This window comes from Hyalella azteca, unplaced genomic scaffold (assembly GCF_000764305.2).
Source record: "Hyalella azteca isolate HAZT.00-mixed unplaced genomic scaffold, Hazt_2.0.2 contig5334, whole genome shotgun sequence".
Classification (NCBI taxonomy): Eukaryota; Metazoa; Arthropoda; class Malacostraca; order Amphipoda; family Hyalellidae; genus Hyalella; species Hyalella azteca.
Window position 1 is genome coordinate 15,019 of NW_025935528.1, and position 19,089 is coordinate 34,107.

Consider the following 19,089-nt stretch of genomic DNA (forward strand, 5'->3'; position numbering starts at 1 on the left):
AACTGGTCAAGATCGCTGCCATATCTACTGCTCACTTTTATCAAACTACATAATTTTCCTTGATAAATTACCGTCATAATTATGGACAAAAAGGGAACGCTTAAACGTAAAAATATCACTTTGGAGACTAAGCTTGAATGATCAATTGAACTAAGCAAAATATGATGAATTTTAGTGAAAAAAAAAATTATTATGTAACTTTGCTATTTTTGAGGATTCATTATAATTATTCCCATATTATATATTCTTGAGTTTGATTAGCGCGGTTTTGCTTAACACGGTACAACTCGGGGATTTATCAACCGCGTTAATCAAGGGATTGCTGTATTGTTGATTTTGGACCCAGTCACCCAGATGTTCCCCTTAAATTAAAACCTAATTTTGGACTGATATTAAACCTACAGTTTAGATAAAGCTAACATAAAATTGTTACAAAAAACTCTGTGAAATTTATTTTTCTATCAATGGTGTGACAAATTGAAAAATAAGCAGCTAGAAATTTTACAAAATTGCAAATATTGCAGAATATAAAAATAGCAGAATTGGAATGGATATTAAGGAGGTACCTAGTGGTCACTAGGTTAATTTCATGTCATTGTGATAGGTCTCTAGAGCAAGATAGGGGACCAAGTAATATTTTGGTGACTTTAAAATGGGTGGGTATGTTTAAGGACTCAAATCAATGTGAGTTTTATTAGAAGATTTCACTATTTATATATGGGATGACTGAATTTTTTCAAGGGGGCTTTATATATGTATTTTTGACAGCTTCTATCTAGTATTATTGCATTCTGTAATTTGAACACGAGATAGTTTTCATGCATTCTTTAGTTTTTTTTTTAAAACTCACTTTTTACTTCAGTTTTTTTTTTATTAAAAAACCCAGCCAAGGTGGGTAGGTGGGCAGCTACCCAGTGAAACCCTGGAAACATGGTTTCATAAGCAATTATTTAGAACCACTATTCTTGTAAGGCAATAATGGCTATTAATTCTGTGATAAAACTGCAAAAAATTTTATTTAAGAAGATGTTAATTTATTTAGTAACATAAACCAGTAATACCAATGTCTTTTATCCCTTTCTCTGTTCTATAGGTTCCTTCCCCTAACAGATTCAACCTGCCATGGCTCCCATAAAATTGTATAATGCATCACGCACATATCAAACAGAATGGGAGACACAGTTTCCATGGCTTAGAAAAGCTTCAGATGGATCTGAAAGGGGTTTTTGTACATTGTGTCATGTTATTATTACTCCCTATAAAGCAAGCTTTGTCCGGCATGAGAAAACTAGTTTTCACTTGTCCAGTGACCAGAACCTTGCTGTAGAGCCAACTGAACATGCCTCTCTAAGTTATGGAGCCCTTCCTGAAACTCTGTCAAAGAAAAGTATAAGCAAAGCAAGACAATTGAAAGCTGGTGTTCTGGATGAAAAATCAGAAAATGATTACCTTCAGTTTGAAGTAACTTCAGGTAATCAGTCAACATCAAAGAAAATCAAACTGTCACCTAATTCTGCTTCCAAAAGTAAGTAAACCAAGCAATCTTAAACTTGTAATTATGTTTTGATAGTTTAGTATCCAATCTGATTTCAGTCTGTGCCTAGTTTTGGAAATTTTAACTTATTACTGAAAATTTGCAGCTTGAAAATGTTGAAATCATGGGTTATTTTAAGTAAGAAAATTTCTTGTCGCCCACTAGCTTTCCCACCATTTTTGGAACTGTGAGATTCCCATTGGATGAATTAACTGCAGTCTAATTGTTAAATAAATGCATGTTTGGGCCACTAGATTCTAAATGCATTGAAAATTTAGCACTTAGGAGCCATGAGATTTCAGTAATAAGTTGGAAAATCCAAATTTGGTCCCCAGGTCAGCAGTAGGGCATGTTTTTCAAAGATCCAGGTCATGCATAAGTTTTTCATTAATATAAAAAGTGAAAATTGCAAAATTTTGTTGTCCTAAATTTACTTACTGTTGAAGTGAGATACCGTACTTTCCTGTTCAAAAATACTTCCTAGATGTGGTTTACTTTTTTTTCCTTTTCTCCCCTTCACTAGTCACTAACAAAATTCCTATTCTTCTAGCTATTTGATGACCGATGTTGAATAAAACATGGTTTTGCTCTTATGTCAATGCCACATGCATTTCCCCACAGCAGAAACTGCACATACCTGGCTGCTTCTCACTAATAACCTTATAATACTGGTCATAACTAAGGATTGCAGAGTTCAATTATCACATGATGATTAAAAAGCTGTTTTGATCAAGCTAGAAGGATGTGGTTCAGATTTATTTCTACAATAGATAATTTCTATTGAAGGGTAGCAACTTTTGTGCTGTTGGCAAGGTTATTGGCATTGATAGTAGTTAAGTAGGATTGCTCATTTTAGTAATTTTTTTTTTTTGTTTCTGATAGATAGTTTTGAAAGCAGATGGTCAGTTGCATATTTACACACCCTTGTGAGATTTTATATCCAGTTGTACATTCCTATCCAATTTATTCATGGCACGACTTCCCTTCGTAGATTTTATCCACATAGGAAGTGCATGTAAAAGTGGGTTGTGAAATGCTGTTTCCTAAGCAATTATTTAGCATAAATACTCACGCAATGCAACAATAACTAAAATCTTTACAATTAAAACTGCAAAAATTATTTAGAAGGTTTGAATTTAGTTCTAACCAGAAACTACTAATACAAATATTTTTCCCATTTCTCTCCTGCATAGGTTCCTTCTCTCAACTGATGCAACCTGCCAAGGCTCCCAAAAAATCGTATGAAGCAACACGCAGATATCGAACAGAATGGGAGACCCAGTTTCCATGGCTTCAGAAGGCCCCAGATGGATCTGAAATGGCTTATTGCAAGTTGTGTCATATTGTCATTAGACAACACAAAGGATGCTTGGTCCAGCATGAAAAAAGTAATTTTCACTTGTCCAGAGATGGGAATCTTAATGTAGAGCAAACCAAAGTTCCCATCCAAAGTTGTGCAGCCCTTCCTGAAGCCCCTTTGCAGACAAGGAAAAACAAAGCAAGGCATTTGAAGGCTGGTGGGCCAGAAGAAAAATCAAAAGAGTACATTGAGATCGAATGGACTTCGGTTGATCAATCATCACCAAAGAAAACCAAATTGTTACTTGATTGCAATTCCCAAAGTAAGTTAAACAAGCTATCTGTAACGTGTAAGTAGTTATATTTTTGATCATTTAGTATTCAATCCAAATTAATTGGGCCTCTGCCAAGTTTAGAAATTTTAGAATCAGAGATCTGTCTCGTGCAGAAGTTTGTTGATAGTATAAAAGCCAAAGTCATAAAATTTTAGTGTAATAAATATAGGTACCAGCCTTTAACACGTTGACTACGTATTGGTACATATGCGTACCACGAAATGTATTTCTCCTGGTACATAATTCAGGGTTGCCAGATGGCCTAAAAAACGGCCAAATAAGTCCGTGAACAAAAAGGCCAAAAAGGCCTATAACTCAATATATACTAGTATATTTGTAGGTTCGGGGGTGAAAATTCAATTTTTTTTATTTAATTAGGAAGCGCCCCTTACAACCCCTATCATAAATTTTAGCCGACCACCTAAATTGAAAAAACTAAATCGCGGAATTTGTCCGGTAAAAAAAGAAAGTCTGGCAACCCTGTTCCATAATAGTACTAGAAAAATGAAACAAAAGTACAAGATGAAGCAATCGTAGTCAACGTGTTAATGTGAGATACTTCCTTAGTTAAATTTTCTTATTAGATGTTTGTTAACATGTCTTTTATTTTCACCACTTAACTGGTCAGTAACAAATTGCTGTTATTCTTGCTGTATGATGACCCGTGGTGAATGAAACATGGTTTTGCACTACCATCAATGCCACCTAAGTTGTCACTTAGAAGAAACTGCAAATTCCTTGCTGCTTCTCAACAAAAACTTTATAATACTGGTCAGAACTAAGATTTGTAGGGTTCAATAATCACATGACTAAGAAGCTGTTTTGATCAAGCTAGAAGTATGGGGTTCAGATTTGTTTCTAGAAAAAATTGTTTCTATTGAAGGCTGGCAACTTTGGTGCTGCTGGCAAGAACATCATAATTGACAGTACGTAGTGGTTGAGTACAATAGCTCATTCTAGTAATATTCTCATTTTTAATGGGTTGTTTTGAAAGCAAATGGTCAGTTATCATTACCATAGATTTGTCAGATTTTATCTCTAGGTATACATGCTAATCCAATTGATTCATGGCAACACTTCCTTCTGTAGATTTTTTCCATAAATCCAATGCATGCTAAAGTCGGATGTGAAACATTATTTTATTAGCAATTATTAAGAATAAATACTCATGTGATGCAACAATTGCTAAAAACTTTGCTATTAAAGCTCTACAGAAAAATTTATTTTCAGAGCTTGTATTTAACACGTTGACTACGTATTGGTACATATGCATACCACGAAATGTATTTCTCCAGGAGGTAGTGGTACATAATTCAGGTTGCCTAAAATCGGCCAAATTCGAGAACAAAAAAGGCCGATAATTCAATGTATACTAGTTTATTTGTAGGTTCTGCTATAAAAATTTCATTTTTCTTTTTCCAGTATATAAAATTTAATTAGGATGTACCCCTATCATAGATTTTAGCCGGCTAACGCAGTTGAGAAAAACTAAATCACGGAATTTGTCAGGAAAAAATGACCGTCTGGCAACCCTGCTTAAAAAAAGTACAAAAAATTAAATAATAGTACAAGATGAAGCAATTGTAGTCAATGTGTTAACTCAGAACATAAACTATGAAAACCAATATCCTTTTTTCCCTTTCTCTGTTCCATAGGTTCCCCCAAACTGATCCAAGCTGCCGTGACTCCCAAAAAATCGTATGATGCAACACGCAGATATCGAACACAATGGGAGACCCAGTTTCCATGGCTTGAGAAGGCCTCTGATGGATCTGAAAGTGCTTTTTGCAAGTTGTGTCATCTTATCCTTAGACCCCACAAAGGATGCTTGGTCCAGCATGAAAAAAGTGATTCTCACCGCGCGAGAGGATGGAACCTTGATGTTGAGCAAACCAAACTTCCCATCCAAAGTTGTGCAGCCCTCCCTGAAACCCCATCACAGACAAGTAAAAACAAAGAGCGGCATTTGAAGGTTGGCGGGCCAGAAGAAAAATCAAAAGAGTACATTGAGATCGAATGGACTTCAGTTGATCAATCACCACCAAAGAAAACCAAATTGTTACTTGATTGCGATTCCCAAAGTAAGTTAAACAAGCTATCTGTAACTTGTAAGTAGTTATATTTTTGATAATTTAGTATTCAATCCAAATCAATTGGGTCTGTGCCAAGTAAGCAATTATTTAGCATAACTACTCATGTGATACAACAATTACTAAAATCTTTGCTATTAAAACTCTGCAGAAAAATTTATTTTTAGAGCTTGAATTTAATTCAAAGCATAAACTATGAAAACCAATATCCTTTTTTCCCTTTCTCTGTTCCATAGGTTCCCCCCAAATGATCCAAACTGCCATGGCTTCGAAAAAATCATATGATGCATCACGCAGATATCGAACAAAATGGGAGACCCAGTTTCCGTGGCTTAAGAAGGCCTCCGATGGATCTGAAAGGGCTTATTGCAAGTTGTGTCATGTTATCATTAGACCCCACAAAGGATGCTTGGTCCAGCATGAAAAAAGTGATTCTCACCGCGCGAGAGGATGGAACCTTAAGGTAGAGCAAACTAAACTTCCCAACCAAGGTTGTACAGCCCTTCCAGAAACCCCATCACAGTCAAGGAAAAACATTCAAATTGGATTGACTTCAGTTGATCAGTCACCATTAAAAAAAACCAAACTGTTATATAATGGCAATTCCATAAGTAAGTATAGCAAGCTATCTTTAACTTGTAAATAAATATACATTTATTAACTTAGTTTTCAATCCAAATCAATTGGGCCTGAGCCAGGGTTGCAACAAACTTGGGGGTTTTTTAAATTGTTAAACCCACCCAGATTTTATTAAAAAAACCCAGAGTTTTATTTGAAAAGCTCCGGTGAAATGAATGAAATGTTTTTTTTTTTTTTCATTTCATTTAAGTCTAGCTTCTTAGTCTTTTTCATTTATGTTTATTATAAAATATGTTATGTAATGCTGGTAACTATCAACCTTTATCATTATTTGCGATAGTTTTTAATGAAATAATTGCCAATTTTCTAACAGTGAGTTAATAACGTTTCATAAACATGTATTACTATTTAAAAAAAGTGACCCATCTCTGTCAGAGGCTTTAAATCAATGCAAAAAATAAGCATTGAATCAACTTACCCAGTTTTTGCTGTTTTCTTGTTTCTCAAAATTCGAATAGTGTAAAATTCTAAACAACACACTTCCCAGTTTTTTCTTCATAACTTTTTAAGAATTGGACTTATCACCTTGAAATTTGGACCTAACTTTGAGCTTTCTACAAAACCTTGAGGTTTCTTCTATTGTACATGCTCAAAAATTACAGGATTGTCTTATTAGTTAGTTTTTATTAGGAATCTAAATTATATGAAATTTAAAAGCCCACATGTTTCTATAAATCATATTGTGCTAAAAACATGAAAGATTTGGGTCTATTTAAGAACCCAAAATTTTGAATGGTTTCATGACAAAACAGACAAAATTCTAATGACTTTGCTTCCTTCATTTTACACACTAGACTTCAGGGTTTTAGTAATGACAATTTATTTTCAAAACTTGTTTGATTGACTTTCAAGTTTATTAAAACAGAAAATAATGTCAAACATTAAGTTTTAGTCTCAACAGTATAGTGTATGTAAGTATATATGGAAAAATGATTTTTTCATTACAACTAATTTTTTTTCCTATTTTACAATAAGAACCTACAGTTAGTAAATTGAATTAACATCAAGGGTGCCAAATGAAATCAAACTTTTAGATTTTACTTTTTAGATTGTGGGTTTTTCAAACGCTTGCACTAATGCAGTGGGTGCAAACAGTATCTGACAAAAAGGAAAAACAATATTTAATGAAAGCTTATACCGCTGAATAATATAATCAAATACTATTCTGTTCTAATGTAACTTTACATGGGATATACAAATATTGCATCACAACAACAATCTCATCAAATGTAGACGTGGAGGGGGATGAGAAGAGCCAACATACCTATTTATTGTAGAGAATAATTTTACAAAAGTATTAGTACTGTATATATAAACAATATATTTGAACAAGTACTGAAGCACAAGTTGAGGGCAGAACTGGTGGGCAGGTGTTGGCACCATCATTCTATGGGAGGGGAGCTAAGGATAGAACACTAGGAACTTAAAAGTAAAGAAAATAGCCAAAAAGTTCACCGGACTCCGGACACCGGTCCGGTCAGAGGCAGGACTCCGAAACGTTTTCTCTTATAAGAAATGGTGAACTTTTTGGCTATTTTCTTTACTTTTAAGTCCCTGGTAAATTTGTGACTTAAGCAGCCAGGTGATTTTAATAGAACACTATCATTTGCAAACCGAGTGGTAAAGAGATATGATTGATACCTTACAAATATGTGCAGCCTGAATGGAAGAGAAACCTCTCAATATGCATCTGCCTAACGTCCTTACCATTTGTAGATCCAGAATTGTTTTTATAGTGTAGACCAGCTTGGACAGAAGGTTCAACAATAAATGATTGTCACAGGCATCAGATATCTTGTTCATGCCAAAGTTTAATTCTCTTAATAGTTGATTGGATTCTTTACTAACACCTTATTTGATGATCATTAAAGGAGTGCAATATACTGATAATTACATATATTGAGCAACATCTAATTGTTAACAAAATCCTTTTTATTCTTCAATCTTCATTGTTGTTATAACCCATTAAATATAGCTTATTCATCTTAGCAAAAAGTGTTCAAATTGTTTGTAATGTTTTTTTTTACGCTCCTTCCAGATGGCAGTGAAGATTTTGGGACTTGTTTTGGAGAATTTGCTGCAACTCTTGGTGAGTTTTATGTTTTTTTAATTTAAAACTAGCTTTACTAGGTCATACAATGACTTCTTTGTGTTTCAATATCGTAATATGTATAATGATTATTTTAGTATAGTTTGGCGGAAGTTGTTTCTTTCGACAACTAAGACGGGTCATTGTAGACTAGACAATGGATGTTGTTAGCAAATGAATGAATATTGAATGTTTAAAATGATATTTTCATCTATTAATGACTCTAAAAATAAAAATTAAGCATTATCAAGTAAGATGAAGGTTTTGCAACACTTGAAATTTGGAAATGACTAAATGGGTACAGTGGATACCAATGTGTGGGAAACCTATGTTGCTTACAGATTTTCCTTCCGTGAAGAAGATTGTAAACATTACCAATTCATAAACTTATATTGGCGTGATAACAACTACCTTGAGCTGCCTTATCATGCTGGTGCTAGATCTTACCTGATGCTACCAGACTGGTCAAATCTGAGACTCTCGTCATTTTTGATGTAATAGTCAAGCCTTGAGCTATCAACTTACAAACCACCACATTCCTGACTGGAAAATAATTTGCTGAGTAATTTTAGTTATTTATTTCAAGTTGTAACCATCATACCCAATGTACTCTTTGGTCTTTGGTCTACATTAAAGAACAACTTATGCCAAACTGCACCAATATAACCATTGTTTGCACTTAGAATGAAAAATTTCTCATTTTCATATGTTTTAAAAATCTTCAACTTGTCATTTTCCTTGATAATGATGGAAGTTTATTTGCTAACACCTGCAAAAAATATTGTTTGACTCTGTAATTGGAGAAAATAAACAAAAAGTTTCTTAAAAACATCTATTCTCTAGTTTTTAATGTAGCTTGTCTGCATTTTTGTCTGTTATGTGAGCTAGCTTCAACTTATCTCTAGCTGTTCAAATTCAATATTCGATATCTATAAGAAATAATAATAAAATACAATTCAAACTAGACCTGCTATGGATTATTTATTATATTTTAAGAATTTATTCAATTTAATTTATGTATATTTCAGATTGTATGGAGACTCGTGAGCTGATCTGTGAACTCTGCCGCTTGTTTTACTCACTAGGCTGGGTGACAGGCACTGGTGGAGGCATCTCAATCAAGGACAAGTTTGTTTAATTACAGTGTTCTGCATCTTATTAGTACAATTCAAATATTGACTATGCATTATATGATTTATTTAAATGTGCATGCTTCAATAATAATGTTGCAGGAATAGGGAAATACATATTATTCAATTTGTAAATAATTTTTGCCGCTTAATTTTATGCTAAAGTGCTTCATTCAAGTTGTTAGTTCAATGCAACATCAAACTTAGAAGCAACCTTCATTCAGTACAGTAATGATGTATTTCCCCATCATTACAGTACAGTACTGTAATAATGGGGACAGTACAGTATGTATTTCCCCAAGCAATGTCAAGGTCTATTTGGCAGCCAAACCCCATCCACTGTAACCTAAAGTATATTGCATGTTCACCACAGAGATGGTGGCATCTTAGTGGCGCCTTCAAGGGTACAGAAGGAGCGGATCAAGCCAGAAGATCTCTTCAAGCTGGACTCTGATGGCCAAATCTTGTCTTCTCCCAGCAATGCTTCACTCAAGCTGTCTCAGTGCACCCCTCTCTTCATGCTTGCATACAAATGTAATTACACTTTCTAAGACTTATTGATTCTTAACCATATAGCTTATTATATTATTTCATTTTATAAATGCACCAGTTGCACCTGCAATTTTCTTAATTATTGTTTGTTGCTTGAATGTTCAGGTCATGTACGCATTGTACTCATCTCTAATAACTAGATATTATATTAATTAGTCTACTGTTACCTGTGAGTTGTCGGCGTAAATGAACTCTCACCTTTTGAAAACTGGTTTGTTGTTTGCAGTAAATTGGCAATAATTTTGTGTTGGATTTGTTGATTGAATCCAATGGATTTTTAATTTTAATGGCTATTTATTTATTATACTGCTTCAGTTTTTGGCCCTTCCCGTGATTCAGGGATGTAAATAATATGTTAAGAAGTTCAAAATAACAATGTGTACTTCAGTACTGGGAGTTGGGGCTGTTCTGCACTCACACTCCAAGAATGCTGTCCTGGCCACGCTCATTTACGGAAAAGAGTTCAGGGTCACGCATCTTGAGATGATAAAGGCAAGTTGAGTATAATGGTCATCACGTTTGCTTTCTTCAAGTGTTTGAGTCTGTTATATAACTTTAGGACCAAATATTCGGGGTGAATTCTGTCCAAGCTTTTTCTCTAATACAAAAAATTAGCCCACACAACATTCTAAAACCTTACTATCAAATACGAAATATTTTATTATAGCCTACTGTTATTAAACTTGAGTCGATTTTCTTTGTTTATGAACCTATCAGTGCTATAACATTGGCATAATATCAAACATTGAAGCTAAATAAATACAAATTTGTTAAAGCTCATATCACTCCAGGGCATTCAAGATGGCGTGACCAAGAAGGCGCTGAGGTACGATGACGAGCTCGTTGTTCCCATCATCGACAACACGCCTTTTGAAAAAGACCTCGTCACGTCCATGGAGCAGGTCAGGCATACACGCAACCTTTTTGTGGAAATAAATTTTTGCCACCCTTCTCAAAGATAAACTAGATTATAAAATTAAATTTTGTACTAATTGGCGTTTGGAAATACCTAATGGTCGTTTTTAACTGCAGCCAAAATTGATATCCATATTTACTAACATTTGTCCCTAATAATTCTTGACAATATTTGCATTGTTTCTATTATGTCTGCAAGATTCTCGCTTAAAAAAAATAATTTAAATTTGTCTACCAGGCCTGTATTATAATGCTCTCCAGGTCCACATTTGTTGTGGCTTAACCTTATTGTTGTAGCTTTAAAAATTTGTTAATGCTTAAATTATTTTGAATAATTGAATTTGATTTAGCGACCTACTGTTTTGAATGGAATATAAATCAAATTAGCATTGTCTTCCTTACATTTGCAGGCAATAAATGCGTATCCAAGTTCTCAAGCAGTGCTGGTGCGGAGACATGGCGTTTACGTCTGGGGCGACACGTGGCAACAGGCTAAGTCCATGTCAGTTATTAATTATTTCACAAAATATATTAATGTACAGTACGCGCTGTAAATATCTGTAAGTAACAGTAAGACGTACACCATAAAAGGCTCTGACATTACAGAGGAATGTTATGATGACAAGTAAATTTACACTTGTCTAGATCTAGCATGTTTTAGTGCCGTTGTACTTAATTACATGCAAGAGGTAATAATGCGTTAATAGTTGATTTATTATTGATTGCTTGGTTGCAGGGCGGAGTGCTTCGACTATCTCTTCGAGGTGGCCGTGGACATGAAGCGACTCCACATGGATGCCGCAGCCAAACCCTCGCTCTACGAGAACCTATGAAAATTTAGGGTGTTTTCCGCGAAAATTCTTCTCTTGAAAGCAGCTTCTATAAACTCAACACCGTTGTGAATAACTGCCCAGTGACTTGTTTAATTAAATAACTTTATTATGAAGATCTGACCTCATCTGACCCCGTGTTAGGGCTATTCTTGTTCGATAATTGAAAATAATTAATACCATGTTTAAATTGTGGATGTACGGACATGCTATGTATTCGTCAATGCCCGTTTTTCATGCACAAATAATTTTGCTGGTTTCAAATTCTGTTCAAAAGACAGTGTGATTCATGAATAAATGCCTCACGCTAATAGAGCCGCTGTCGAATTTTCATTCATGTTACGGAAATTAATCAATCTTAGTTATAACCGAATGAAGAAATTAAGTAACCATCCATTATATTAAGTTTGAATTTATTGCCCTGCCTGTCTGCCTTGCGTCTATATGCAAGTATCTGATGTTACTTGTGAGGTAGCACTGTTCAATAATTAGTCAGCAAATTTTAGGCATAAGATTTAGAATTATCGAAACTTCCACTTACAGTTATGTGGTATTATTTTCCTAGATAGGTTAATGTTATATTGTCGAGCCTTAGTCTGAAAGCAAATGTTGTTCTCGTTTTGTACCGACTATCGATGAGCAAAGTTTCGAATTCTCATCTGGGGAGAAATTGAAAAATTATGTTGAATAATACCTTATTTTAAACTATTCATTGCACGAGTGTAAGAGAAGAAACCGAAAAAGCTTCAATGCTAATACATTACATAGCACTGTGACCTGCTAGAACGGTCCTGCACTTACCATTTGTTAGCCAAAGTCACGGAAGTTGGGAAGAAAAGACTGAGGTTTTGTCTTAATTACTTCTTCATTGTACAGGCTTCTGAGAAAAGTTGATAGTTTAGTCTGTTTGACAGCTGAGTTATTTTAGATATTTAGACGGATCAAAGTAATACATAGCTTTGTCTGAAGACATCCCAGTGAAAATTTACAGACGCGGCAGCTTCTGATTTGGAGTACCAGAAGCTGGGGCGACTCTAAATTTTGTTAGGGATTGAGTTGACTTCGAGTGAAGGCATAAAATGAAAGTCTAAACGAGTGAATTTATTCCCTATTGTTAGGAAGTGTTTAAAGTTCGATGGCATGGTAGTATCACGGTTGTAGGGTTGAATGAAAGCTTAGTCTTCTGGTAAAAGTTTACTATAACACCGTAAGCACGGCTAGTGCTGGGCTGATTAGTAGCAGCTGCGTTTTAACGCTGACGAATGTAAAGTCATCACCTTGGCAAGAATAATGAACAGCAAGATTACGATATGAGAAGACACGTTTGCGACAGTGATGATGTCGAAGTCGACAACGGAAAAAGATTTAGGAGTTAATATCGACAATGAGTTGAAATTTTTTAAGCAGATCGAAGGTCAAGTTAATAAAGCCAATAAACGACTTTGACTGATCAGACGCTCTTTCGAGTTCCTAGATGCAGAAGCGATGAAGCTGTTGTTTGTTGCTGTCGTGCCCCCGAACCTAGAGTTTGGAAACGTCGTGTGGTCACCGAAATTTGAAAAGGACAAAAATTTAATAGAGAATGTTCAAAGACGCGCACAATGATAATTCCGGGCTTGAAAAGCAAGTCCTATGAGGAAAGATTAAAGATTATGTATCTTCCAAGCCTCAGATATCGACGTCTGCGTGGGGACCTCATTGAAGTATACAAGTATACTCATGGTTTATACAAGGTCCCAGAAGGCTTGTGGGGACCTCATTGAAGTATACAAGTATACTCATGGTTTATACAAGGTCCCCGAAAGATTACTAGAATTTGAAACAAGAATCAACACCAGGGGCCACTGCTATGAGCTAAAAAAACTGCGCTGCAACTTCTCCACGCGACAAAATTTCTTCTCGCTTCGAATCACCGACATGTGGAACAGCCTCCCCGATGACATCGTTGGCGCTCCAAGTATGAACGCGTTCAAGAATAGACTAGATGCTATGGAAAAATATATGTTCAGACTTGAAATGCCTAGCACCATATCGAACCCGGTGGAAGTCTAGTAGCTATTTCAAACTATCGTCAGTCTTGAAAAAGATGACATGATTTTAGATCTTCTGTAAACAAGTCACAAAAAATAAAAGAATCTGCGGCAGGCCAAATCAGGCCTACTTTAGCGCTGACATCACGTCTTGATCTCCTTGTTCCACGTCTAAATTCTTAGACTCTGTGTAGTCGCCCACCTGCTTCTTTGTTTTTGATAAAGCAAAAACAAATACCGCCATTTTTCACGAATTCTTGTCTTACAACAAGGATAAACTAACAAATTTTCTAATCAACGTCTTCCTTCGATTTCGCGCGTCAAACGCGTGCGATAGATTTCGACTCCATGACACCAATAATGCTGGAAGAGTATTTAAAGTGACTGATGCCTCAAAGCGTTAGTAAAAATTAAAATTACTTTAGATAAATTTCAGTAGAAGTTGAAAGCTCCCCTAATTTCCACTTAAGTAGAGTTTAGTCATTTCCAAATAAGCAACAATTTCAGTATCATAGTTTATAGTAATGTTTTAGATCTAAAGTAGGATAGACCTTTAACAGATTTATTAGGTATCATATTTTCCATAGTGTACAACATCAAAAATAATACACATTTCGTAGGAAAATTAGTTTAATATCCATTGAAAAACAAAGATTTCTCAGCAATCATGTTAAAAGTTTGGGCGAGCATTTCAACCTGGATGTGTACAGTTGCAAATAAATTGCCTGCGACCGAATATATGTAATTACTGCTATTAAACGCACTAACTAGACATAACAGCTTAATTAGAGGTACAGCTATTTGCTCTATCGTCTCCGTGTTACGCGCTTTTTCCCGTGAACCAGTTAATCGTAACCTTTGTTATAATTAATATCAAACTATAATTTAAGACTCATGCATTTTCATAAAATATTATTTTCATACAAGGACTGAATTCTCTAAATTCTATGAGCTCCCCTAAAATTGCTCACGTCGCTGCTCACAACACTTTGTTGTTTACACAAGCGTGAGGCACAGTTCAACAGTTTCAGCTCCCTGACCAATAACGAATGCGACATCACGACTAAAGTTATGACGAATGCGATATCACGAAAAAAGTTACGAGTATAATTGAATCTAGCACAATTCGAGAAAACAATGATATTAAAACTTTTAGAAACGATATTAAATTTGAAGTCAGATTTTTTATATTACAATCTTGTTAATAGAAGCCATAAAAATATAACAAAACAAATCTCTTATTGTCATGACGATTTTTTTTATCACATTTTCTAGAAGCCTCTATCCCGCACAAAGCTATCAACGAGACAATTTGTTATTGGTATTTGTGACACAGAATAATTTCTCAAATACTTACTTGGTATCACCTGTGACGACGAACATATTGTTTGAAGTTCATGGCCCATCATAGCGAACGAGAAAACTTCGGACCTTGCACAGTTTATTCAATTTGTTTGTTACATCAAACCAGGAGAGGCCTAGCAAGAGAAACGTTAGAATATGGTATATATTTACTCCGTAACTCCTCATGGTCTTCTGGCATCAGCGGGGCAGTTCTTGGCCGGGATGCAAGTCGTGTACTGGTTGCTGCGGGAATGCAGCCGTGCACCACCAAATTTGTCCACCAATCAGCCCTGAAAGAAACGCCTAGCATATTCCCGGATGACCACCAATCAGCCGCGGATAAAGCCATCCGTCAGTAACCAGCCCATGACATCATCTTGCTTTAAATATTAGGAGCTTTACGCCACCATATTCTGAAGCGAATAGCCCAAATAGTTTAACGGTTATCCACCACTGAACGTTGCATCGAATCATCACTTCATACCCCGACTTTGCTTCGAACTATAACAAGAGGACAACGGACTGCGACCAACCAGCCAGCTGGTTACACTTCAAGTGCAACAAAAGCTCTATTAGGTAATTTTGGTCAAACCCAAATTCTATATAGGACTTTAGGCCTTGTCAATGCTATTACTGCCATCGTCTTCGTATCGAGGAGCATCATCATTTGCAGAAATCGATTCCCTTGCTTCACTTCCTATGATAATGGATGTATAATCCTATCCTAATGGAATCTGTTGTGAGGGATCGATTGATAGATCATTTGACTGTCAACATGGCTTTATTGCCAAGAGATCCTGCACCACTAACCTCTTGTCGACTTTGAACTAATGGACCCGCCTGCTGGACGAAAGGGAGCCAGTAGATGCAGTGTACCTTGATTTTGCCAAGGCATTTGACAGTGTCCCACGTGAGCGGCTGTTTCGGAAATTGCAGTCTTTGGGAATTGAGAGTAATGTACTCGAATGGATCAGAGATTTTCTAGTAGGGAGACGACAACGTGTCAGTATTAATAGGTCCGTTTCAGACTGGGCTTCAGTGCGCAGCGGCGTGCCACAAGGAAGCGTTCTCGGGCCTGTTTTTTTCGTTGCGTTTATAGACTATCTGCCAGAAGCGATGTCTAGCGTGTGCTCGATGTATGCTGACGACACAAAAATTTATAATACAGTGAAGAATACGTTACAAAAAGTACAGGTACAAGGTGATCTTGACAGGCTGATTGACTGGGCTGATAAGTGGCAGCTGCGTTTTAACGCTGACAAATGCTAAGTAATCCACCTTGGCATGAAAAATGAACAACAAGATTACAGTATGAGACGACACGGTCGCAACGACAGAGTGAAGATGTCGAAGTCGACTATGGAAAAAGATTTAGGAGATCATATCGACAACGAGTTGAAATTTTCTAAGTATATTGAAGGTTAAGTTAATAAAGCCAATAAACGACTTGGACAGATCAGACGCTCTTTCGTGTTCCTAGGTGCAGAAGCGATGAATCAGTTGTTTGTTGCTGTCGTGCGCCCGAACCTAGAGTTTGGAAACATCGTGTGTTCACCAAAATTTGAAAATGACAAAAATTTAATAGAGAGTGTTCAAAGACGCGCAACAAGGATAGTTCCGGGCTTGAGAGGCAAGTCCTATGAGGACAGATTAAAGATTATGAAGCTTCCAAGCCTCTGATATATTTTATCGACGTCTGCGTGGGGACCTCATTGAATACAAGTATACTCATGGCTTATACAAGGTCCCAGAAGGATTACTAGAATTTAAAGCAAGAACCAACACCAGGGGCCACGGATATAAACTAAAAAACTGCGTTGTAACAAATCGATGCGACAACATTTCTTTTCGCTTCGGGTCACCGACATGTGGAACAGCCTCCCTGATAGCATCGTTGACGCTCCGAGTATGAACGCCTTCAAGAACAGACTAGACGAAGCTATGCAGGAGCATATGTTCAGTCTTAAAATGCCTAGCACCTTACGGACCAGGCAATAAGTCCAGCAGCTATCTCAATCAATCGTCAGTTATGGAAAGATCGGGTTCCAAAGGCCGGATCCCTTGTGAATCAAGTCACGAAAACATCAAGAATCGGCAACAGGCCATGGGCTTATTTCTTAAGTGCCGACACATCTATTCTATTCTATGCAGGTGTGGTCGTTATTACCATTTTCAGATTCACTCTAATTGTTAGGCTGATTGTTATCGGACCGATTATTCTGTCCATTTTAATCATCTGCATTTCCACATCGAATCCTATAGTTACTTGTACTATTGTTAAGATTATCGTTATCGTTGTCACTGCTACCGGAGTCAAAGTTGTTTGGTGTTACTGTATCTAATTGGCTACTGCTCGCACTTACCCCTGAATGCGTGGCATTCGAAGTGAGTCAAAAACTGGTCAGCGGCTTTCCCTAAAGAATGGCTGTTGGCATGGGCTCCGGACGATTGAAGTTTTCGTTGAGGGGCACTTATTCGGCGGGTATTTTAGTTAACTTGGACGGGAACAGTTTCTTGCGGGACACCTGTCGGAGACCACCACTGCCATGCCTCGATTGAACTATCATGATCCCTTCCCTCAAGAACGTAGCCTATAACACTTTTACTGTAACATTATCAGCCGCAAGCCACCAGACAGATCACATCAATTGAATTAGATCAATCAGCCCACAGGAAAGTAGCCTGACGTAGAATATGGCCCAGCATAGTCTGCCAATACGCGTAAAAATTTTACACCACCTGGACGGACGGAGCGTGCCGGAGCCGTCCGTATCTGTCCCGTTTGTCGAATCAGCCTACGGTCGAACGGCCACGCGTCGTAGGACGATTAATTTTGGAACAGAACTATGTTATCCGAAACCCAACCCCAGATGCTGCGAGGTGAAAGTTACGTTATACAGCGAAGCTGCGGAAGTCTCTCGTCAGCAGACGACAGATTTTGGAACAAAACTATGCTTCCTGAAACCTAGCCCTGGATGTTGTGAGTTAAAAGTGACAGTCTGGTGGTGCACGGCAGGATTCTTGCAGTTCTACTGGCGAGCAGTGCAGACATCGTACAGAAAAGTGATATCGAAGAAGACAGTTATGACGAATATCAGCCAGAGGTAGACATTTGGAAGTGAAAAATTCCATTAGATTACACTGGCTACAGTTACGAAGGTTTTCAACGTTGGGAGAGAAGGCCAGGAGATCGATGATGATTGTTATAGCGTAGCAAAAAGCGAAGTTTCAGATTAAATATACCAGGAATCAACCAAAGACGAAGTAGAATTTCAACAATTTATCGCTTATAGAGGTGCATGAAAGTGACTACTGTGCTGCAGATAATCAGATACATAGTAGGAAATTCTGGAACGCACGATCGGTCAACAAATATCGACGCACAAACTGCCGACGCACGGAACTTAAGTCAGGGTATGAAGTGACGATTCGATGCAACGTTCAGTGGTGAACAACCATTACTCTCTGGGCTATTCGCTTCAGAATATGGTGGCGTAAAGCTCCTTATATTTAAAGCAAGATGATGTCACGGGCTGGTTACCACGGATGGCTTAATCCACGGCTGATTGGTGATCATCCGGAAATATGCTAGGCGTTTCTTTCAAGGCTGATTTGGTGCGCAAATTTGGTGGTGCACAGCTGCCTACCCCCGACGCACCATGCAGTTACCGACGCACCATGCAGTTACCGACGCACCAGCTACCGACGCACCTTTCAAGACAATGAAGGAACTTACGTGTCATTATGTGGCCCAAAACCCGTCTATGGAATTACGTATTAAACACGAACTTCATATCTGTTTCGAGCAAGAATGCCGAAAAATGAAGGTGTAAATGTCGAACATTAACGAACGCCAACGACTGCTACAAGCCCTGTAAAACTTAGAGCCAAATTGCGTATTAGAATTCATTGGCTTCAAGACAACGTGTACCCGTATAAATCAATCACAATCTTTTTACCACAAGTGTTCGATAAAGGGGTGTGCGTTGCATCAAAGACTAGTACATTTCGAAGAGCACGATGAAAATCCAACTACAATGAACCTGCTTCTGTTAGAGAAAAAAACCCAGTGCACTGCCGTACCTTATAAATGAACGTGAAATGGGAAAATTAAAACGAACTGAAATGGCAATGAACGCCAGTGAACATGGTACCTCACAAGTCCACCTCCATCAATAAGACAAAGGCAACACGAGCGAGTCTAGGGATACTCTGTCGCGCAAGGCCATCAAAAACTGAAGTAAAGACATCAAAAACGCTCCAAACTTCATGTAAACCTGATGATCGACTTGTGTGAAAGAG

At 37.1% G+C, this 19,089-nt stretch overlaps 1 protein-coding gene across 3 annotated transcripts in view; it reads left to right on the forward strand.

The window, feature by feature from the left end:
* Window positions 1-1,065: 1,065 nt before the first annotated feature.
* The window catches only part of LOC108666410, a 32,997-nt gene continuing 14,973 nt past the window's right edge, over window positions 1,066-19,089 (forward strand). The window contains exons 1-11 of one of the 3 annotated variants that reach the window (XM_018153286.2): window positions 1,066-1,525; window positions 2,728-3,156; window positions 4,824-5,249; window positions 5,495-5,869; window positions 7,936-7,986; window positions 9,015-9,114; window positions 9,490-9,650; window positions 10,057-10,160; window positions 10,460-10,570; window positions 10,994-11,085; window positions 11,320-11,955. In XM_018153286.2, the coding sequence (XP_018008775.1) occupies window positions 1,123-1,525; window positions 2,728-3,156; window positions 4,824-5,249; window positions 5,495-5,869; window positions 7,936-7,986; window positions 9,015-9,114; window positions 9,490-9,650; window positions 10,057-10,160; window positions 10,460-10,570; window positions 10,994-11,085; window positions 11,320-11,416 (2,349 nt within the window). In that variant the 5' untranslated portion in view covers window positions 1,066-1,122 and the 3' untranslated portion in view covers window positions 11,417-11,955. Of the gene's footprint in view, window positions 1,526-2,727; window positions 3,157-4,823; window positions 5,250-5,494; window positions 5,870-7,935; window positions 7,987-9,014; window positions 9,115-9,489; window positions 9,651-10,056; window positions 10,161-10,459; window positions 10,571-10,993; window positions 11,086-11,319; window positions 11,956-19,089 lie in introns of those variants that run through there. The other 2 variants (XM_047880375.1, XM_047880374.1) reach the window with 2 other exon arrangements.